Source organism: Bombina bombina, chromosome 5 (genome assembly GCF_027579735.1).
Source record: "Bombina bombina isolate aBomBom1 chromosome 5, aBomBom1.pri, whole genome shotgun sequence".
Taxonomy (NCBI): Eukaryota; Metazoa; Chordata; class Amphibia; order Anura; family Bombinatoridae; genus Bombina; species Bombina bombina.
Window position 1 is genome coordinate 679,779,987 of NC_069503.1, and position 24,129 is coordinate 679,804,115.

Consider the following 24,129-nt stretch of genomic DNA (forward strand, 5'->3'; position numbering starts at 1 on the left):
CATGTACTCCTCAGCATAATCGCATTCCAAAACGACTACGTCATAACCATTTTAACATCTCAGAATTTGCTCTTCTAATAGAACAGGTGTTTAATGTTTATTTCCTAAGCACATACTCCAATATGACTACCTTAGGATTGATATTTAGGAACTAGAATATGTGTGTAACTACGTACTATAAACAGAGCACAGTACTGCACATGTGCAAAAGCAAATTATAGTATTATAATGGCAAGTTGTCTAAATAATGTTTAATTTGCACTTCAAATGCAGCTGCTTCTACATCTGCCAACACCAACTGAACGAACCAGCTGGTGTTTTATCAGAAGAGCGCTAGTCTGATAAGTTCGCTGGTTCATTTAGGATGGCGGCTCTGCGTCATGTGGTAGCCTGGCTAAAGAAGGCAGAGTGAGATCAGGTCCTGGAGTATCTGTACAGCAGGGACTGTAAATTACAGCGGGATGTGCTGCATGAATATCAAGCCTAAGGTAGTCATATTTGAGTATGTGCTTAGGAAATAAACAGTAAACACTTGTTACCTGAGATGAGATGTTAATATGGTTGTGACGTAATTGCTTTGGAATGAGACTACGCTGAGGAGCGCATGCGCGGTAAGTATTTGTTATTAGACAGCTGACAGAACGTCCCTTCTGTTGGCTAGTCTGGTGAATTTGCTCTTCTGATAGAACACCAGCTTAGAAACAGGCAGAAATTAAAGGTTTAAATGTTAAAAGTATATTAATATATCAATGTTGGTTGTGCAAAGTTGGGGAATGAGAAGTAAAGGCATTATCTTTTTTTTTTTAAACAGTAACAATTTTAGTGTAGGCTGTGCCTTTAAAGACAGAATACCAGCTGACTACTTCTTTCCTAAATAGTTCTTGCATAGTTTTGGAGCTGTGCTTTGGGTCACTGTCCCGTTGTAGGAGGAAATTGGCTTCAATCAAGCGCCACAGAGTATGGCATGGCATTGCAAAATGGCCCAAAAGGTTAAAGACTGCATATGACAACATAAGTCCACTATCAGAAATGAGAAAGCAGCTAACCTCCTCTGTACCAGCACATTTCTTAGAGAAGGGCCACCAAATTAACCAACTTAGATTTATGGTTGGTGATAGATGATGCCCCCAAACGTGTTAGAAGGGGTCATGGGGTCAAAGATTTACTTTATAGAGAGGTCAGGTGGATTTGGAAACTAGATACCATGTACACCAAAGGTCTTAACATTGAATTTGATCTGCTTCCTTTTAATAGATGACTATGCTTGGCCCCAGTTGGCTATATTAAATTAACTTTTCAATAAGTATGACAAATAATATGTGCTTAAAACTTAATTGTTTAATATATATATATATATAGCAACTTGCTTCACTTGTTTTTAATTTGGTGATTTTTCCCCCCCATTAGGAGTGTAGGGGTTAAAAATGTGTGGTAATTATGTATATGAGGTCTTGTGTAATCCTATTTCCTGTCTGGGCCCCTCCCATCATTATGTGATTGGTTACCTGTAGTAAAAGTACCTATAAATCTTTGATATGTTTCTTTGTTTGTTAGCTTGATAAAGGGGCAGGAGCCCCGAAAGGTGCGGTTGCCCTACGTTGTGTGCCACCTGTGTGTTCTATTTATTGCAAAATAGAGTGACAGCCTTCCTTCTTCAATGACGCTTTTACGCTGTATAAATCTCCAACTTTACCACAACCTAAGTACCCCAGACCATCACATTGCCAGACCATCACATTGCCTCCACCATGCTTGACAGATGATAGCAAGCACTCCTCCAGCATCTTTTCATTTGGTCTGCATCACATGAATGTTCTTCTTTGTGATACAAACACCTCAAACTTAGATTTGCCCTTTCATAACATGTTATTCCAGTCTCTGTGCAGTGTATGTGTTATTTTGCCCATCTTAATCTTTTCTTTTTAGTGGTCAGTTTGAGATATGACTTTCTTTGCAGTTCTGTCTAGAAGGCCATCATCCCAGTGTTGCCTCTTCACTGTTGACGTTGAGACCCTGTGTTTGCTGGTACTATATAATGAAGTTGCCAGTTGAGTGCCTATGAGGAGTCTGTTTCTCAAAACTAGTCCTCTTGCCCAGTTGTGCACCAGGGCCTCCCAATCCTCTTTCTATTCTGGTTAGAGCTAGTTTGCACTATTCTGTGAAGGGAGTTGAACATAGCATTGTACAAGGTCTTCAGTTTCATGACAACTTCTTGCATGGAATAGCCTTCATTTCTCAGAACAGGAATAGGATAACATGTTTCATAAGAAAGTTATTTGTTTCTGGCCATCTTGAGCCTGTAATCGAACCCACAATTGCTGATGCTCCAGATACTCAACTAGTCTAATGAAGGCCAATGTTTTGCTTCTTTATTTAGCACAACAGTTTTCAGCTGTGCTAACATAATGGCAAAAGGGTTTTCTAATGATGAATTAGCCTTTTTTAAATGATAAACTTGGATTAGCAAACAACATGCCATTGGAATACAGGACAGATAGTTGCTGACAATGGGCCTCTGTACATCTATGTTGATATTCCATTAAAAAATCAGCTATTTCCAGCTACAATAGTCATTTCCAAAATTAACAATAAACAGTTAGGCAGGTACTACTCCAAGCGGGTAATGTATAAAAAACAAAATTTATTTAAACTTCTTAAAAGAATGCAGGTAGATAGCATATACGATAAACAGTCCATAGAACTTAGGGATAGACTGAAAATTAGAGGATACAACTACCAACAGTTGGAAGATGTGAGAAATCTGGTACACAATAACAAAAGTATAAATCAGGAACAGGATTTGTCTCAAAAAACACCTACTAATGATTCTAATTTTAACGATGCAATTGTTTTCTCCACACCATATAGCCAACAATATGAACAAATAGTTAAAATTTTTAAAAAACATCTTAATTTGTTGCAAATCGGATGATGCCTTACAGCCACTAATACAACATTGTAAATTTGTACCTAGAAAATCTAGGACATTAGCGCAAACCTTAACACCCAGTTTAGTGAGAAAACAAACCTTAATACAAAAGTATGCCACTTCGTGGTTAAATAAAAAAGGCATGTTTAGATGTGGAGCACGTATGTGCTTGGCATGTTCAAGTGTCTTACAGGAAGATCATTTTGTATGTCAATACAATGAAAAAACATACCCAATAGAATTCTATGCCAATTGTGGCTCCAAATATGTGATCTATTTATTGACCTGTAACCTTTGTTTTTTTCAATACGTAGGAAAGACTACCCTCACCATTAGGACACGTTTTAAAGAACAAGTCCGGGATATAAAAAAATTATAGCACAGACTCTTCTGTTGCTGAACATTTTAATAATAAACATCTGACAAATATTGCACATCTCTCATTTCAGGTTATTGATCTAGCAAGTATCCCTTTAAGAGGAGGAAATAGAGATAACATTTTGGAAAAAAAGAACTCTATTGGATACTAAAGCTAAATACACGCTTTCCCTCTAGGTATGAATAGGGAATGTGATATAACTTATTTTATAGATAGTTAATTTTATTTTCTACATATCAGCTATTTGATAAAACATAAATAACTTTAAGGACTTACAAGATTAAGTATCTATATGTATGTATTAGCTTGCACACATTTCTTTCTTTTCCAGAATGTTGCATTATCGTGTTCTCATCTTAAAATTTGCTAACAAATTGTGGTTTGAAAAATCATATTTGAATGTGTTTTTTAAATATGTTGTCAAAAATCAGGTAGAAGCTCTAATATTGCCTTTGTTACTAATTTATTAATCAATCTTTTGGTAACTTTACAACTTTTTGATATCATTTAAGAGATTGTTTTTATCTTGTTTCCTATGTCTATGGGACTGAAGTGGTTAATCTAATTACCACTCCAGCCTATAAACATGTGGGACTGAGATACAGACCTCAGTCTATGAGTAAGCACCAGTGAGGTGCGAAACATGTCAGACTTACTGCTCTATTGCTGCCATGTCTGTTCATTCTTTTAAGAAGTTTCAATAAATTTTGTTTTTTATACATTACCCACTTGAGTAGCACCTGCCTAACCGTTTCTTGTTCCTGCATACCTACGGATTGATCCTCCGTCTAAGGCTACGGTTCTCCAGGGGAAGGTAATCAGTCACTAGCCCGTTTGGGCTTCCGGTGATCTCAGCTGAACGCCTAGGTTGCGGCACTACTTTCTACCAAAATTAACAATGTCTGCACTGTATTGCTGATCAACTTGTTGTTATTTTAATGGACAAAAAATAATAATTGATTTTCTTTTGAAAAAAAGTAAATGTCCTTGTGACCCCAAACTTTTAAAAACTAGTGTATATTCATGCTCAATTGCCGATATACAGCTTTGATTTAGAAGAAAAAAAAAGAAAAGAAAAAAAGTATTTCTGCTCTGCACATTTACACAGTCAATATATAAAAAAAAAAAAAAAATAGGACTTTCATTCATCGTTTCGCTATAACCAATCTAAAAATAACGTTTTCGCCGCATCTAAACTATTAATTTTTTTGTTAGTAATTCAACCAATTCTTTATACCTCAATTTACTTCCTGGTCACGTTTTTCAGCTCCTCCAATTGACTTTCTGGCCGATTGGCGGCCGTGAAGCTACGTCATACAAGCCTGTCATCCATTGCGCATGCGCCAAATCTAAACATCAATTTCTCTGTTGCGCATTCACAATTTGCGCATGCGCTCAGCTAATAGTGGTTTTGTGCCAAGATAGTTGCCTCTGCTCGCAAATGAAGCGTCTCGCACTCACAAATAGCATAATACTGAATGAATACATTATTTCTATTCATTCAGTACTATGTAGCAAAATAGGTTGACGCATGCGCATTTGAAATCATGAGTGATAAACTACGTATAGCGCGGGTGTGACCACTCTATACGTTATAGAAAGAAAAAACAGAAAGAGGAGGAGGAGCGACGGCGATAACGGTAGGGAACAAAATATAAAACTATAGGATTAAATAAATAAAAAACTAGCAATTATGTAATATTACTGATATATATTACATATATATGTGGCACAGGTTAAAAATTTACTTTTCACTTTAGAGCAAATAAAATCAAATAATATAGTGGTAGCCAGCAACTTTGTTATAGGTTCCACCACATCTGATCTAGCGCATAAAATCATAATCCTATTTTAGCTTTATAACCCTTTGAATATTGCATCAAATATATCTAACCATTCTGTTCTCAAAAAAATGATTCCGACCGGGTAGCATTATAAAGTAGCCAGGTGGGGACAGTGTAATACTTTCTAAAATAAAATAAAAATTGCTATCCAAAGCACCCATTATTTGTATAATTTAACACAAATGTAATAATATTTTAAGCAATAAATATTGAAATATCGTGTTAATTGTAGATTTTTGGCCAGTAAAATCAGCTGGGTGGTGCACCAATTAAAAGGTCCTGGGGTGAACAGAAAAACTGTTCACTACCCAAAGTTAAAATGTTGTACAATATCTGACAAAACACAAGATTCTGTCTCTTTTACATAAAGCAGACACAATCATTGATCATGTATGTGTAATTAACTATATATAATAAGGTCACGCTTCTGCCCCATAGCAAAACCATGCAGACACAAGGGTGTGTACAGTGTATCTTATTTATGAACCATTAGTTAAAACCTTAGACTGGAAAACTGGAGATTACTGGAAGAAAGAAAATAAAGATATGTTTAAATATTTTGAGGCTAGATCAAATCCAGAAGCCCCAGAGTGCCTGATTTTACACTTATTCGATGTGAAAGATTAATACCCAAAGCAGCATTAGGTATCTATGACACTGTTGAATCCATCTGCTGTGGTTTCCCTTACACGCCTCCTTATACTATATTTCATACATCACATACTATACTTTAGGACACTTCCGCGAATGTTGACTCCATACCGTATAACAAAAAAATAAATCAACTACAATGGACTTTAGTGGTAGAGTCATTGCTACGTATCAAGATTAATTTCTCTATATTTCAAACACAATTGAAGGCAATGAAGAATACCATTTTATACATCTTTATGTACGAATATAAGCTACCCAGTGAGACATCAAACAAGTGTTTGCGAATAATATTACCTGCAGGTTTGACCCGTTTGCTGCCATTTCCGCTCAATCTCCTCCCAAGAGGTCTCCCAGGCCTTCTTCCTTGTTCAGTGGTCTCGTATTAACCCAGTAAACACTGCAATTTCTGTAGTTATCCCCCCTTCCGGGTTTGTATAAAAAATATAAAACGTAAATTGGAATTTCTCACTTCCGTGTACTGGGGACACATCCGGATTACGTCACGAGAAGCTCAACCAACCACCAAACCGGAAAGTGGTGACTGACGTCAATGCAGCCACGCCCGCACATTAAATTGCAGCCTCTTTCCGCGAGCTCGCGCACATAGGTAGGTACAAATTCACATTCGCCCAAAAGGGCAGAATCTGGCACGTGACCATATATCTATCTGACAGGTGTGTCGGACAGTTGCGCGCACCCTTAGGCTCGTGACGTAAAAAGCACCTGACATTTTAATGTGGGCGTTTTATTCTGTCATGTGATTTTTTTTATACAAACATAACTCACCTATGAGTGTTTTATGCAACCCTAGTAGTTTGTCATCTACATTGTTGATGTCAAAGGTAATTCTAAGGCTGTAATTTTGTATATCGTAATCAATACGGCTATACGTTTTAGCTATAGACTGTAAGCTGTGTGAAGCAGGGCACTTGTATTCATTAGCTTCGTTTGTTTTATGGATTTGTAATTTAGTATGATTAAGCAGTGTCGTTGCTCACCCCTAAGAGCTACATAATTATACATCTTTTGCTCATAAATATCGGTAATATAATTTTGCATGCTTGGTACCACACCAATTTATATAAATATCCTCAAAGCAATATGGAAAGTTGATTTTTGTAGACAATTTTGGATCCACCACATAATTTAGCTTATAATTAATGATGCTGAAGTTAGCTCCTTATTCGGCCAGCTTCTTATTCGAATGCTGAAGTTAGCTACTTATTCGGCCAGCTTCTTATTCGGCCAGCTTCTTATTCGGCCAGCTACTTATTCGAAGATTCAAGTTAGCTTACTATTCACCCAGCATCCTATTCTAGTTAGCTTCTTATTAATGAAATACATTATTTATTAAACAACAATTAGCAAAGTTAATATATTAATCATTAAATTTGGCACCAAAAGTGGCACCATCATTTTAATTAATTTCAATAGGGAAATTCTGAATAAGATACCAGGCTTTTAATCTTTGCCCAATCACATTTTACTTGTTTTATACTAATTGGTCATCCCTCTATATAAAAAGAATCAATCTAGCCTGAGCCAAATGATATTCATCATGTCATATGGCACCAAACCTGGTACCCTCAGACATTTCAATGTATTTTAATGGGCAATTCTGAATAAGTAACCAAGCTTTTAATCTATGAAAACCATCTTGGCTCACTCACATTTTGGCCTGTTTTATACTAATTGGGCATCCCTCTATATAAAAAGAATCAATCTAGCCTGAGCCAAATGATATTGATCATGTAATATGGCACCAAACCATGTACCCTAATTTCAATGCATTTTAATGTTAGATTTGGAATATGCAACCAATCTTTTAATCTATGAAAATCATCTTGGCTCACTCACATTTGGCTTGTTTTATGCTAATTGGGCATCCCTCTATATAAAAAGAATCAATCTAGCCTGAGCCAAATTATATTGATCATGTAATATGGCACCAAACCATGTACCCTAATTTCAATGCATTTTAATGTTAGATTTGGATTACACAACCAATCTTTTAATCTATGAAAATCATCTTGGCTCACTCACATTTGGCTTGTTTTATGCTAATTGGGCATCCCTCTATATAAAAAGAATCAATCTAGCCTGAGCCAAATGATATTGATCATGTAATATGGCACCAAACCATGTACCCTAATTTCAATGCATTTTAATGTTAGATTTGGAATACGCAACCGATCTTTTAATCTATGAAAATCATCTTGGCTCACTCACATTTGGATTGTTTTATGTTAATTGGGCATCCCTCTATATAAAAAAATTCAATGTAGCCTGAGCCAAATGATATTGATCATATAATATGGCATCAAAGCTGGCACCCTCATTTCAATGCATTTCAATACGATAATTTGAGTAAGTAACCAAGCATTTACTCTATGAAAACCATCTTGGCTCACTCACTTTTTACTTGTTTTATACTAATTGGGCATCCCTCTATATAAAAAGAATCAATGTAGCCTGAGCCGAATGATATTGATCATGTAATATGGCACCAAACCTGGTACCCTCATTTCAATGCATTTCAATGGGCAATTCTGAATAAGTAACTAAGCTTTTAATCTATGAAAAACATCTTGGCTCACTCACATTTTGCTTCTTTTATGCTAATTGGACATCCCTCTATCTAAAAAGAATCAATCTAGCCTGAGCCAAATGATATTGATTAAAGGGACAGTAAACCTTAAAAATAATGTTATATAATTCTGCACATAGTGCAGAATTATATAACATTATTTAAGTGCTATAGTTCTAATAGCCTTTTTTCTCTTTAAATATGTAAAAATTACGGCGCTTTTACAGACCCGCTCTCTGCTGAGCGGGTCTGTAATATTTAGTCAGCGCATCGGGCCAGCTGTATAGTCACAGCCCGGCCCGACCACGCCATAAGACTAAGTGCAGCTCGCTCCTGTGACAGGAGCGAGCTGCACTTAGTGCTATGGCGTGGTCGGGCCGGGCTGTGACTATACAGCTGGCCCAATGCGCTGACTAAATATTACAGACCCGCTCAGCAGAGAGCAGAGAGCGGGTCTGTAAAAGCGCCGTAATTTTTACATATTTAAAGAGAAAAAAGGCTATTAGAACTATAGCACTTAAATAATGTTATATAATTCTGCAATATGTGCAGAATTATATAACATTATTTTTAAGGTTTACTGTCCCTTTAAGTAATATGGCACCAAACCTGTTACCCTCATTTCAATGGGAGATTTTGAATAAGTAACCAAGCTTTTAATCTATGAAAACCATCTTGGCTCACTCACATTTGGCTTGCTTTATACTAATTGGGCATCCCTCTCTCTAAAAAGAATCAATCTAGCCTGAGCCAAATGATATTGATCATGTAATATGTCACCAAACCTGGTACCCTCATTTCAATGCATTTTAATGTTAGATTTGGAATACGCAACCAATCTTTTAATCTATGAAAAACATCTTGGCTCACTCACATTTGGATTGTTTTATGTTAATTGGGCATCCCTCTATATAAAAAAAATCAATCTAGCCTGAGCCAAATCATATTGATCATGTAATATGTCACCAAACCTGGTACCCTCATTTCAATGCATTTCAATGGGATAATTTGAATAATTAACCAAGCTTTTAATCTATGAAAGCCATCTTGGCTCACTCACATTTGGCCTGTTTTATACTAATTGGGCATCCCTCTATATAAAAAGAATCAATCTAGCCTGAGCCAAATGATATTGCTCATGTAATATGGCACCAAATCTTGTACCCTTATTCCAATGCATTTCAATGGGCAATTCTGAATAAGTAACTAAGCTTTTAATCTATGAAAAACATCTTGGCTCACTCACATTTGGCTTGTTTTATGCTAATTGGGCATCCCTCTATCTAAAAAGAATCAATCTAGCCTGAGCCAAATTATATTGATTATGTAATATGGCACCAAACCTGGTACCCTCATTTCAATGCATTTCAATAGGAGATTTTGAATAAGTAACCCAGCATTTACTCTATGAAAACCATCTTGGCTCACTCACATTTGGCTTGTTTTATGCTAATTGGGCATCCCTCTATCTAAAAAGAATCAATCTAGCCTGAGCCAAATGATATTGATCATGTAATATGGCACCAAACCATGTACCCTAATTTCAATGCATTTTAATGTTAGATTTGGAATACGCAACCAATCTTTTAATCTATGAAAATCATCTTGGCTCACTCACATTTGGATTGTTTTATGTTAATTGGGCATCCCTCTATATAAAAAAATTCAATATAGCCTGAGCCAAATGATATTGATCATATAATATGGCATCAAAGCTGGCACCATCATTTCAATGCATTTCAATAGTAGATTTTGAATAAGTAACCAAGCTTTTAATCTATGAAAACCATCTTGGCTCACTCACATTTGGCTTGTTTTATACTAATTGGGCACCCCTCTATCTAAAAAGAATCAATCTAGCCTGAGCCAAATGATATTGATCATATAATATGGCATCAAACCTGGTACCCTCATTTCAATGGGATATTTTGAATAATTAACCAAGCTTTTAATCTATGAAAACCATCTTGGCTCACTCACATTTGGCTTGTTTTATACTAATTGGGCATCCCTCTATATAAAAAGCATAAATCTAGCCTGAGCCAAATGATATTGATCATGTAATATGACACCAAATCTTGTACCCTAATTCCAATGCATTTCAAAGGGCTATTCTGAATAAGTAACTAAGCTTTTAATCTATGAAAAACATCTTGGCTTACTAACATTTGGCTTGTTTTATGCTAATTGGGCATCCCTCTATCTAAAAAGAATCAATCTAGCCTGAGCCAAATGATATTGATCATGTAATATGGCACCAAACCTGGTACCCTCATTTCAATAGATTTTGAATAAGTAACCAAGCTTTTAATCTATGAAAACCATCTTGGCTCACTCACATTTGGCTTCTTTTATGCTAAATGGGCATACCTCTATTTATCTAAAAAGAATAAATCTAGCTTGAGCCAAATGATATTGATTATGTAACATGGCACCAAACCTGGTACCCTCATTTCAATGCATTTCAATAGGAGATTTTTAATAAGTAACCCAGCTTTTACTCTATGAAAACCATCTTGGGTCACTCACATTTGGCCTGTTTTATACTAATTGGGCATCCCTCTATCTAAAAAGAATCAATCTAGCCTTAGCCAAATGATATTGATCATGTAATATGGCACCAAACCATGTACCCTAATTTCAATGCATTTTAATGTTAGATTTGGAATACGCAACCAATCTTTTAATCTATGAAAATCATCTTGGCTCACTCACATTTGGATTGTTTTATGTTAATTGGGCATCCTTCTATATAAAAAAATTAAATGTAGCCTGAGCCAAATGATATTGATCATATAATATGGCATCAAAGCTGGAACCCTCATTTCAATGTATTTCAATGGGAGAATTTGAATAAGTAACCAATCTTTAAATCTATGAAAACCATCTTGGCTCACTCAGACTTGGCTTGTTTTATACTAATTGGGCATCCCTCTATATAAAAAGAATCAATCTAGCCTGAGCCAAATGATATTGACAAAGTAATATGGCACCAAACCTGGTATCCCCATTTCAATGTAGATTTTGAATAAGTAACCAAGCTTTTACTCTATGAAAATCATCTTGGCTCACTCACATTTGGCTTGTTTTATACTAACTGGGCATCCCTCTATATAAAAAGAATCAATCAATCCTGAGCCAAATGATATTAATCATGTAATATGGCACCAACCCTGGTACCCTAATTTCAATGCATTTCAATGGGAGATTTTGAATAAGTAACCAAGCTTTTAATATATGAAAACCATCTTGGCTCACTTACATTTGGCTTGTTTTATGCTAATTTGGCATCCCTCTATATAAAAAAATTCAATGTAGCCTGAGCCAAATGATATTGATCATATAATATGGCACCAAACCTGGTACCCTCATTTCAATGCATTTCAATAGGAGATTTTGAATAAGTAACTAAGCATTTACTCTATTAAAAACATCTTGGCTCACTCACATTTGGCTTGTTTTATACTAATTGGGCATCCCTCTATATAAAAAAAATCAATCTAGCCTGAGCCAAATTATATTGATCATGTAATATAGCACCAAACATGGTACCCTAATTCCAATGCATTTCAATGGTCAATTCTGAATAAGTAACCAAGCTTTTAATCTTTGAAAACCATCTTTGCTCACTCACATTTGGCTTGTTTTATACTAATTGGGCATCCTTCTATATAAAAAGAATCAATCTAGCCCGAGTCAAATTATATTGATCATATAATATGGCACCAAACCTGGTACCCTCATTTCAATGCATTTCAATAGGAGATTTTGAATAAGTAACTAAGCATTTACTCTATTAAAAACATCTTGGCTCACTCACATTTGGCTTGTTTTATACTAATTGGGCATCCCTCTATATAAAAAAAATCAATCTAGCCTGAGCCAAATTATATTGATCATGTAATATAGCACCAAACATGGTACCCTAATTCCAATGCATTTCAATGGTCAATTCTGAATAAGTAACCAAGCTTTTAATCTTTGAAAACCATCTTTGCTCACTCACATTTGGCTTGTTTTATACTAATTGGGCATCCTTCTATATAAAAAGAATCAATCTAGCCCGAGTCAAATTATATTGATCATGAAATATGGCACCAAACCTGGTACCCTCATTTCAATGGGAGATTTTGAATAAGTAACTAAGCATTTACTCTATGAAAACCATCTTGGCTCACTCACATTTGGCTTGTTTTCTAATTGGGCATCCCTCTATATAAAAAGAATCAATCTAGCCTGAGCCAAATGATATTAATCATGTAATATGGCACCAAACCTGGTACCCTCATTTCAATGAATTTCAATGGTAATTTTTTTTTTTTTTTAATTAAATTTTTATTGAGGAATATAAATTACATGAACAAGTATCATGCGATTACAGGTAGATATAATACGATTCATGAAAAATGCATGACATACTAATTGTACAAACATCAACATTATTATTTTATACCGCAACAAGGTGTACATTGAACTTCCTCCGTTTTCAGTTTTATTCTTTTTTGGGAGAACATTATGGAGTCTCACCCCTTATGTAATCAAACTTTGTAAAAAACATTTTCCCCTTAGTAAAACATAACGGTTACTTTTGGACCGCTGACAACCAGGTAAGATTAGGGTGGGGAATATGAGGGACAAGAATTGCTGGGCCACTTTTGGACCCAGTTTGTGAGTTTAACATTAATAATAGAAACAAATAGATTACATTGCTTATTGGAACCTTGTGGGTCTGAACTATCAAGGGGCATACAAACTAATATTTGACAGCTTAGGATCTCTTCAATAATTGCAAAGCATGTAATAATGTATATATATCGTTTATATCGAGGAACTAGTACAATATTAGTTGGGACCTTTTACAAGACACTAGAATCTATATGTTAAGGGCTTGTATGGTTAAACAAGGGATACAGCAGACATTAACACAGGAATTTGCATAACATCTTGAATATGTTTCTGTGCCGGGGATTAACAATGCGGCATGCCACTGAAATTAGGCCAATTTATCTCAGGGATTTAATATAAGGACAAATTGTAACCTTATCAGGGGGAACTAAATATTTATCAGTTAGGTGGGGAACAGAACTCTTATAAGACCAGACGCATCAGCCCTGTGTCTATAGGTCTGTGAGGCTATATAGTCTGTTGTGTAAAACTACTAGAGTAATCCCTTGAATCCGGACTTGCCTTTATCTCAACTGCATGGAGCATGGTAGTGGTGTTAGTAAACAATGGAATAGAAATAACAGACTATGTGCATGTGGTTACTGAAGCCCTATGCAGAAGATTTTGGCCAGTCTGTAATGTTTTCAATGACTACGCCACAGCAGGGACGTGCACTCATAAGAGGCAGGGGAGGCAGTGCCTACCCTGCCATATGTGGCCAAAGCTTAATTAAATATTAATTAAAACAAAAAAAAAAGTTAAAAAAAAAATATTTTCCCCCCATGTAATGCTATGAAGAGGCAGGTACAGGAACGCTTCTCTCCATTGCAGTACATGAGTCAAAGGAAAAGCTGTGCTGCAGCGCCACCTGTGTTCTGTCAATATATTAGCAGCAAAAATTGGGACCAATAGGAGGCACCCCTCTTGATGCCTCCTAGCAAGTGAAGGATATATAGATTAGTCAGAAGGAGGATGCAGTGAGCAGGGTCATGTGACACAACTGGAAGCTTAGGTAACCTAAGAACAGATGACACCAAGCAGAAGAGTAAAGTAGTATTCTACATCTCTTGTGGTTCACAAATTGTGTTCAGATACAGCTCATTAACAGGGGGACAGTAAGTGACCATAACCCAAGCAGAAGAGTAAAGTAGTATTCTACATCTCTTGTGATTCACAAATTGTGTTCAGATACAGCTTATTAACAGGGGGGACAGTAAGTGAGCATAATCCAAGCAGAAGAGTAAAGTAGTATTCTACATCTCTTGTGATTCACAAATTGTGCTCAGATACAGCTCATTAACAGGGGGGGGGGGGCAGTAAGTGAGCATAACCCAATACTGACAGGAAGTCAAAGGGTCAATTCAAATTTAAATCCATAATTTAAAACCCAGAGTTTTAAGTTAAGTGTGCACTGTTCACATTAATTAAACTAAAGTTTTTGACATTAAATATTGCCAAGCCTCCCTTTTTCATGGTTATTTTATTTAATTGGATACAAACTCCATATATGTTATGTCTGTTCAGTCAGAGGATGCAGTATCTATTTTTATTTTTCTCTGTGTCTCCATTTATTTAAAGACTGCTGTTAACTTGTAATTCCCAAATCAATTGAAAGCTGTTGCATTGTGTTTTTAGTATGTGCTGCTTTTATACAAGTTTATATTAATAAAAAGGAGATAATGAGTCATTTAAAAAATATATGTAATTATTGCAGTTAAATGTTTTTAGAAATAATGCCACTGTAAAGTAACTGGTTAAACACATAGTCACAGGGAGACATTTAAAATTAAACTTTCATGATTGAGGTAGAGCATGCTATTTTAATAGACTTTTCTAGTTATTTATATTTTGAGAATTAGCATGAACTGTTACTGGCCCCATGTCAGCAAATCAAATTAGTTTTTTAAAGGAACATGAAAGTCATAATTACATTTCCATCATTCAGATAGAAATTGCACACAAAAAATAAATAAATAAACTTTCTATTTAACTTTTATTATGTACTTCATTCTTTTGGTATCCTTTGGTGTCCTTTGTTGAAGAGCATACCTAAGTGGGATGTGCACGTGCGTTTCTTGAACACCATATGGCAGCAGCAGCTGTGTTGGCAGTATTGATAACTTTTCCTTTGTGTAAAACTTGTATGGTAAATTATTTCTATTTTTACAATACAGTAGTGAGTAGAGAAGAGATTGTGTATCATTCTAATTGCTTAGTAACTGGCACTGTGCCACAGAATTGTGTGAGTGTGTATGTGAGCAGAGTGTGTGTGGGTGTCAGTGAGCAGAGTATGTGTGCTTTATTTTCCAGGTAATCAATATATTTCCGATGAGCTGGTGCTTTAGTGCAGTGTTTCTCAACAATGGTCCTCAAGTACCCCCAACAGGCCAGGTTTTCATTATAGCTGAATCAGTGCACAGGTGAAGTAATCAGCTGATCAGTAACTCAGTGGTTACTAACATGCTCTCACCCATCACCTGATTATGTCACCTGTGCACTGGTTCAGCTATCATTTAAACCTGCCCTGTTTGGGGCACTTGCGGCCCTCTGTACATGTGTTTCTCCATCGTATCATATCTAGTGCCTCATCATATCTAGTGCCTCACCAGCCTCTGACCTCACTGCACGTCACTGCGCCACAGTGAGATTAGGCATCTAAGATCATCCCCTATTGTGCAATACACAACTATAATCATCTAATGCAAGAGTGAGCAAAACTGTGGTGTCTATGTTAGCATGATGCACTAAATATAAATAGCAATGAACACACTAAATACATCTGACCCAAAAGACCTGCATAATTATCTCAAGTAAGGTTATATAAAATACTGTAGTGTCCCAACAGATAGTGATCCCTTCATTTCAAGCCTCAGTTCTGTAGTGAGGAGCAAAGTATTTTGCAAATGGGTGCATAAGTCATGCAGAGCTGAAAGGTATAGAGTCCCCAATAAAGAGAGCCCTTTTTCTCTGTTTGTGAAGAACAGTCCCCTTGGTTATTAATAAGCGGTTCAAAAGGTGGTAAGAAACAGTTCCTTCACTGTCACCTACATCTATGCTGTCTGCGTGGGTTATAATAACCAACCTAATGGTTCTGTGCCTGAGCAAGTATAAGAGAATGAAAGAGGGCTAGTCGCGTGTTAAATAAAACTAATTGTGTACACCGCTTCTAAGGGGGGTTAACTAATAAAACGTGGGGCAAAATTAGCCTTGGGCTTTAGGGGAACAGTTCAATGGTGCCTTTTAAATGGGAGTCAAGAGGGTCCAGGGTACGAATTACCTGCGATCAGTCAGAGGTTACAAGACCTGCAATCCCCGCCAGCTATCTTCTGCTAGCCTATGCCAGCGCGGGTGGTATGTACAACACCTCGGGTGCCTTGAGGGCAAAAGATGTTCCTGGGAGTTATCAACATGCCGCTGTGCAAAGTGTGACTCCCGCATCTGTAAGGAAAACAAATCCAGCCTCCATGCTGACTCCGGGACGGTGACTGTAGATTGAACTCTGCCCACTCATTCCCGGGTCTGCTCCAGGTTGTCAGATTGGGAGATTTCCTCCAAGTGGCCAATCTTGTGTAGATTTCTCCATAACTCAGTATGAACCGGTAAGGCACTCGCTTGCCAGCAGTCAGGGATACAAGTGTCCTCGATGGTGGCACGGCGCCATCTTGTGTGGAGAGAAACCCCCCGTGTGCGGTCCTACTCTCTGTAAGCGCCCCACTGTAGGGTCTAGGGTTGCCACCTTTTATAGGATATGACTGATGGTCCGAGTAAGTGCCTTTAGACAGTGGGGTGTTCTGCAGAGCCAGGGGTACTCCAAATTCAAAGGTATCTACCTCCTTATTGCCAGTGGAGTCGGGGTCCGTCTCAGGCCAAATTGCTAAGCTGCATGCAACAGTTGCCTCTAGATCCTCATTGCTGACCATCAACTGATCACTAATGTAGATTCTGCTGTCTGATTGTGTATTGGGCAGGCTCGGATTAACCCACTGCGTGGAGGCCCCGTGATCTCTCTCCCATTCTGCCGTTATAAGGTCGGACTCAGCGATAGGGGTATTTCCCTCATATGCCCATGCTGCCTCTATCTTCTTAGTGAGTTGCAAAAAATGTTCATTTAAGAGGTTGCATATCCCCTCAATTAAGATTGCTGCATCAGGTTCCATGCTGCTGAAATTTTCAGTGTCTGTGCACTGCATACCCGGCTTGCAAGATACCGGGGGGGGGGGGGGGGTGGGGTGTTGAGAGCCTCTCACTCCAGTGACTGCCTTAGGCCTCAACGTTCCGGATCGGTTATTCAGGGTGGTAGCCCCAATATTGTGATATCAATCAATTTAGCTTGATAAGTAGATTCTAGATATCAGGGTGAGGTAGATGAATGATCCTCATAAACATCAATAGAAGGCTTACTATTAATGCTTCACTCAGAGCAACCGATATTGCTTCCATTCAAGGTGCTGCCCAGAAACACGCCCCTTCAATGGTAAATTTTTAATAAGTAACCAAGCTTTTAATCTATGAAAACCATCTTGGCTCACTCGCATTTGGCTTGTTTTATTCTAATTGGGCATCCCTCTATCTTAAAAGAATCAATCTAGCCTGAGACAAATTATATTGATCATGTAATATGTCACCAAACCTGGTACCCTCATTTCAATGCATTTCAATGGGAGATTTTGAATAAGTAACCAAGCATTTACTCTATGAAAACCATCTTAGCTCACCCACATTTTACTTGTTTTATACTAATTGTGGATCCCTCTATATAAAAAGAATTAATCTAGCCTGAGCCAAATGATATTGATCATGGAATATGGCACCAAACCTGGTACTCTAATTCAAATGCATTTCAATGGGAGATTTTGAATAAGTAACTAAGCATTTACTCTATTAAAACCATCTTGGCTCACTCACATTTGGCTTGTTTTATACTAATTGGACATCCCTCTATATAAAAAGAATCAATCTAGCCTGAGCTAAATGATATTGATCATGTAATATGGCACCAAACCTGGTACCGTAATTTCAGTGCATTTCAGTGGGAGATTTTGAATAAGTAACCAAGCTTTTAATCAATGAAAACCATCTTGGCTCACTTACATTTGGCTTGTTTTATGCTAATTTGGCATCCCTCTATATAAAAAACAAATCTATGTAGCCTGAGCAAAATGATATTGAACATATAGTATGGCATCAAACCTGGCACCCTAGGATCCATGCATTTCAATGCGAAATTATAAATAAGTAACTAAGCATTTACTATATGAAAACCATCTTGGCTCACTCACATTTGGCTTGTTTTATACTAATTGGGCATCCCTCTATCTAAAAAGAATCAATCTAGCCTGAGCCAAATGATATTGATCATATAATATGGAACCAAATCATGTACCCTCATTTCAATGCATTTCAATGGGAGATTTTGAAGAAGTAACCAAGCTTTTAATCTATGAAAACCATCTTGGCTCACTCACATTTTGCTTGTTTTATACTAATTGTGCATCCCTCTATCTAAAAATAATCAATCTAGCGTGAGCCAAATGATATTGATCATGTAATATGGCACCAAACCGAATACCCTAATTTCAATGCATTTCAATGGGAGATTTTGAATAAGTAACCAAGCTTTTATTCTATGAAAACCATCTTGGCTCACTCACATTTTACTTGTTTTATACTAATTGGGCATCCTTCTATATAAAAAGAATCAATCTAGCCTGAGCCAAATGATATTGATCATGTAATATGGCACCAAACCTGGTACCCTCATTTCAATAGGAGATTTTGACTAAGTAACCAAGCTTTTAATCTATGAAAACCATCTTAGCTCACTCATATTTGGCTTGTTTTATACTAATTTGGCTTCCCTTTATGTGAAAATGTTAAAACTAGCCTTAGCAAATTTATATTTATCATAAGATATGGCACCAAACTTGGCACTCTAGCATCCATGCATTTTAATTGGATATTCTGAATAATTAAGCATGCATTTACTCTATTAAAACCATATTGGCTCACTCATATTTGGATTTTTTTATTCCAATTGGGCGTCACAATATATATAAAAAATTAAATTTTACACCAAACTTGGCACCCGAGAATCCATGCATTTCTAATGGATATTATGAATAAGAAATCAAGGTTATTCTCTATGAATGTGTTTTTTTTTTTTTTTTTTTTTTTTTTTTTTAATGGTTGTAACCAAATGATTTTCGCCGTTCAGCATATGTGTATAGATGCTTAGAGCCCCCAATTTATTAATACCGAGAAGGCCTGTCAACTATTTTGGTACTAATATAAATTAATAGTGCAGTTTATTAAAAGTGCATTTAAAAACTTAGTTGGTAATTTTAATCAGCTATACCTTTTAGTATGACATTAAAAACTGTAATAGTAAAGAATTTATTTTAGTCTTACCAGTCTGACATCTTCAGCCTTCTTGAAATTGGCTTTATGAAATAAAATGAAAAACACCTTTAAATGTGATGCAACTGTAAAAATAATAATATGAAAAGAGCAGCATTTAAAAAAATACATCCTTCCAGCATGACAGCTGTAACCAAAATTAATGAGATGTTCCACAGGGGTTTATATAAAGTCAATGGGCACATCATTTAAATATTATTAACAATATGATTCTCACCATTGTGCGTTTTAATGTATATACTATATATATTTTTTTTTTTATATTTTATTAGGTTTGCGCTTTATTTTTGATAATAATGATGCATTCATTATTGTTATTAACTTGTCAATGATATAGTGTCTTCATTTACATAAATTGTACCTGTCATAGTCAGCTTCAAATTAGTTTGGGTTACTGAAAAGTAACCAGGCTTCTTTCAAATTCCTTTGTTTTTCATGAGGGTTTACATTTTATTCCCTGTTTTTATATATGAAACATTTTCAACACCTTAAAGGGACACTGAAGCCAATTTTTTTATTTCATCATTAAGATAGACCATTCAATTTTAGTAAACTTTTTAATTTACTCCTATTATCAATTTTTATTCGTTCTCTTGCTATCTTATTTTGAAAATGAATGCATCTAAGCTAAAGACCCAGCAAATCTTTGGTTCAGAACACTGGACAGCACTTGTTTATTGGTGCTGTCCAATCAGCAAGGACAACCCAGGTTGTTCACCAAAAATGGACCGGCATCTAAACTTACATTCTTGCATTTCAAATAAAGATACTAAGAGAATGAAGAAAATTTGATAATAGGAGTAAATTAGAAAGTTGATTAAAATTGCATGCTCTTATCTGAATCACAAAAGAAAAATTTTGGGTTCAGTGTCCCTTTAAAGGTTTTGAACTCGATAAACCTATTTACCGACCGATATTTGTTAAAAATGTTAAATTAATTAGCTTGAAACTATTTTTTGAATGTTAAAGGAATAGTCTAGTCCAAATTAAACTTTCATGATACAGATAGAGCAGCCGCTTTCTAATTTACTTCTATTATCAAATTTTCTTCATTCTTTTGGGGGTCAATTTATTATTGTGCGGACGAACATAAGATGTAGCGCATCATGTCTGCCGCACATTGATAAATGCCGACAGCATACGCTGTCTGCATTTATTATTGCACCAGCAGTTCTTGTGAACTGCTGGTTCAATACCTCCAACGGCAGATTTGCGCCCAATCGGCTACTAGCAGGGGATGTCAATCAATCCAATCGTATTTTATCGGGCTGATTGATGTCCGCCACCTCAGAGGTGGTGGACGAGTAAAGGAGCAGGGGTCTTAGGACCGCTGCTTCTTAAAGGGCCACTAAACCCAAAATCTTTCTTTCATGATTCAGATAGAGAATACACATTTAAACAACATTACAATTTACTTCTATTTATTTTGCTTCATTTTTTAGATATCCTTAGTTGAAGAAAAAGCAATGCACATGGGTGAGCCAATCACACGAGGCTTCTATGTGCAGCTACCAATCAGCAGCTACTGAGCATATCTAGATATGCTTTTCAGCAAAGAATATCAAGAGAATAAAACAAATGAGATAATAGAAGTAAATTAGAAAGATTTTTAAAATTGCATTCTCTTTCTAAATCATGAAAGAAAAAATGTGGATTTCATGTCCCTTTAACTTCACCTTCAGGTGGAACTGAAACGGAGTGGGTCTGAAGTAGCACCCGCTGCTTCATAAATCGACCATTTGGTATCTTTATTAGAATGTAAGCTTAGAAGCCAGCCCATTTTTGGTTCAGCACCAGGGGGAGCACTCGGTGATTAGTGTCTTAATGTAGTCAACCAATAAGTACTCCGGTGCGTAACCAAAAATGGGCTTGCTCCTAAGCTTACATTCTTGATTTTTCAAAGGAAGATACCAAGAGAAAGAAGAAATTTTGATAATAGGAGTGAATTAGAAAGTTGCTTAAAATTGCATGCTCTATCTGAATCATGAAAGTTTAATTTTGACTATACTATTACTTTAAGTATAGGCGCATTGTTTTCATTTTAAACCAATATTTATGGTCTGTGAAATTGCCTTGAAAAGCATCAAATTTATTGTGCCGAACTGCAAAATAGTAAAATATATTCCGATAAGCGTTACATTTCATCGTTCAGCTGAAGTTAAATCAAGGTTTATATTCTTACACTTAAAAATTATTTTAATACAGATATAATAATATTATTTTGACAACTCAGAATTGTCATAGCAAAAATCATTAATATTGCGTATTCATTAGGCTAGGCAATATTGTAGATGTTTTTTGCAAAGCCGCAGCCTAGGGACATTTTCGTTCCGTTTTTGGTTTGTCAGAATAGTTTTCATTAATTATTTCAATTAAAAAATTTTTACAAACTGGAACGCCATATGAAAAATATTTCGGACCACTATAATTATTTTTTATACAAATTGCTTTGGATTAACTTAATTTGTAAACAGTGCACAAGTCTATTGATCTTATAACATAGGACATCACAACAGGCATCCTAATATATATGGGGAAGTTCTAGAAGGTGCTTTTTAAATGTGTGTTTGTATAGACAGAATTGCTTCTAGATCCTTATTATTGTAATAACTTCTAGAAGTCCTAATCCCCAATCAAACGGTTATCTACTAAATATGAGTTTCTGGGAATTGTAGTTCATGTGCAGTTGAAATCTGACACCTGAACTGCAGCTCCCAGAAATATATGCTGTCCTACTAAACCCTTATTTTCTTAGATCTACTTGTAAACTCTGAACTATCAGAAAGTATTCAGAGTTGGTGAGTCACTAAAAAAAATAAACAGACAGAGATTGGTAAGACAATTTTAAGCATTATCTCCTGATGGACTTTATTTGATTACATGACTTGGAGCCAGATACCACTGTAATTATGAAGATTTAATTATTTAAAAACCAAAATTGCTTTGTTTCAATACTAAAAGCTGCTTTGTATTGCACAAGATTTTTTAAACATTTTTTTGGTAAGCAATATTTAGCTTCTTTACAATGTCATGGAAACTGTTCTCAGATCAAGTGGCTGAAATCAGACATTTTTTTTTTAAAGAGGGTTACCGTAAACAGGATTCAGTTTGGGGTAAAATTGCATGTGCCTTAGGATATAACCAACTATCCACAAGATCGTGGCTGTATCATGTTTGGCGAGAAGACAGGAGGAAAATCATGACAAAAACTTTAGCTTTTCATAAAGAACATTTTGAGAAAATATCACTAAGTGAGGAAAAAAATGTTGCCATAAAAAATATGGAAATATCCCTGTCTCCTAACAGTAATGTTTATGATGATAGAGAACAAACATATTGTATATGTAAACAGAGGAACAATCTTAATGAACCTTATGCTCAATGTGACCTCTGCAATGATTGGTTTCATCCAACATGCATTGGATATAAAAGCATTAAGGATATTGAACCCATTTCTCCATGGTTTTGCCCCGACTGCAGCTTAAAGCAAATGCAGACAGAAAAAGAAAAAAAAATACTGTTAAAAGTGAAATTAAAAAAACACTGTTTCCATCACTACCTTCTGAACAGTTGGTTACTATAGTGCATCAAACTAGTCTATCAGATGAGTCTCTTGCAAGCAGGTTGGATTGTGATTTATCATATAGTGTAACAGCTAGAAGAGAAGACAATGAATTAGCAAAAGAAATAGACTCCATTAACCTTCAGGTAACCAATAACACAACTGAGGTGCATCCTTTTCAAATGTTTAAAGAAACAACTCTGCAAAAAATGTTGATTACAGACAAAGGTTTAAATCGGAGCCATTTTGAAAAGGATATTCCTTCACACTTTACATTAACATTAAGTAGAGAGGAATGGAAAAAGGTAAAACCAGAGCCCAGGAAAGGCAGCTATCGTGTACTGAAGAGTAGCTGGTCTGATATAATAAGCAAGAAGGTCAATAAGATAAATAAATATTGTGTTATTGCTTTCAAATACAACAGAGTGAGGTGTCATGCATCACGCAAGAAAAATACTGCCTTCTGGCATGGCAAAGGGAAATGTAAATTTAGTGGATGTACAACATATACTTTTGTGCTAGAAAAAAAACCTGGGAAGAAAGTCAATGAGGTACAAATTAAAGTTCATGTCAATGGCTCAATAAAACATCCGGCGAACCAATCATTCACAAGGAATACAAGTGGTGTAGAGAGGGATAACCTGAAATTACAACTAGGACAGTTAAGTCCCACTCACTTGCGTATGAAGTCCCTGTCGACAGCAAATCATAGCTGGAAATCTCAATACTGTTAAAGCAACCCATGTTTTGCAAAAAATTTCAAGTGAAAATGACCTTTCTAACCGATTAAACAAAAATGTGTTTTTGGAGTGTCTAGACATACAGCAAAAACAGGACAAGAAACAACATAATTCTTTTATAAGCAGACGCAGTTATACAGTATATTTGTATGAGTCCTTTTATTATTCATATTTACTCTGATGTACAACTACATATACTGAAAGATCTCCAGTCTTTGGGACACTCTTCACTATATTTAGATGCAACTGGTTCTGTGGTAGCAAAACCAAAAGAAACTGATCACAAAATTTTGTACTATGCCTTGTGTTTGCATATTCGCTCCCCTAAAAGGTATATTGTGCCAGTAGCAGA

At 36.0% G+C, this 24,129-nt stretch overlaps 2 protein-coding genes across 2 annotated transcripts in view; one reads left to right on the plus strand and one right to left on the minus strand.

Moving 5' to 3' along the window:
- VPS4B (vacuolar protein sorting 4 homolog B) overlaps positions 1–6,332 on the minus strand; it is a 122,764-nt gene extending 116,432 nt beyond the window's left edge. Inside the window, exon 1 of the mRNA XM_053714644.1 lies at positions 6,101–6,332. Coding sequence (XP_053570619.1) covers positions 6,101–6,127 — 27 coding nt within the window. The 5' untranslated portion in view covers positions 6,128–6,332. The remainder of the gene's footprint in view (positions 1–6,100) is intronic.
- Positions 6,333–6,367: 35 nt separating this feature from the next.
- LOC128660690 (structural maintenance of chromosomes protein 5) overlaps positions 6,368–24,129 on the plus strand; it is a 40,326-nt gene continuing 22,564 nt past the window's right edge. The window contains exon 1 of the mRNA XM_053714645.1: positions 6,368–6,413. The gene's annotated coding sequence lies outside the window, so the exon portion shown is untranslated. The remainder of the gene's footprint in view (positions 6,414–24,129) is intronic.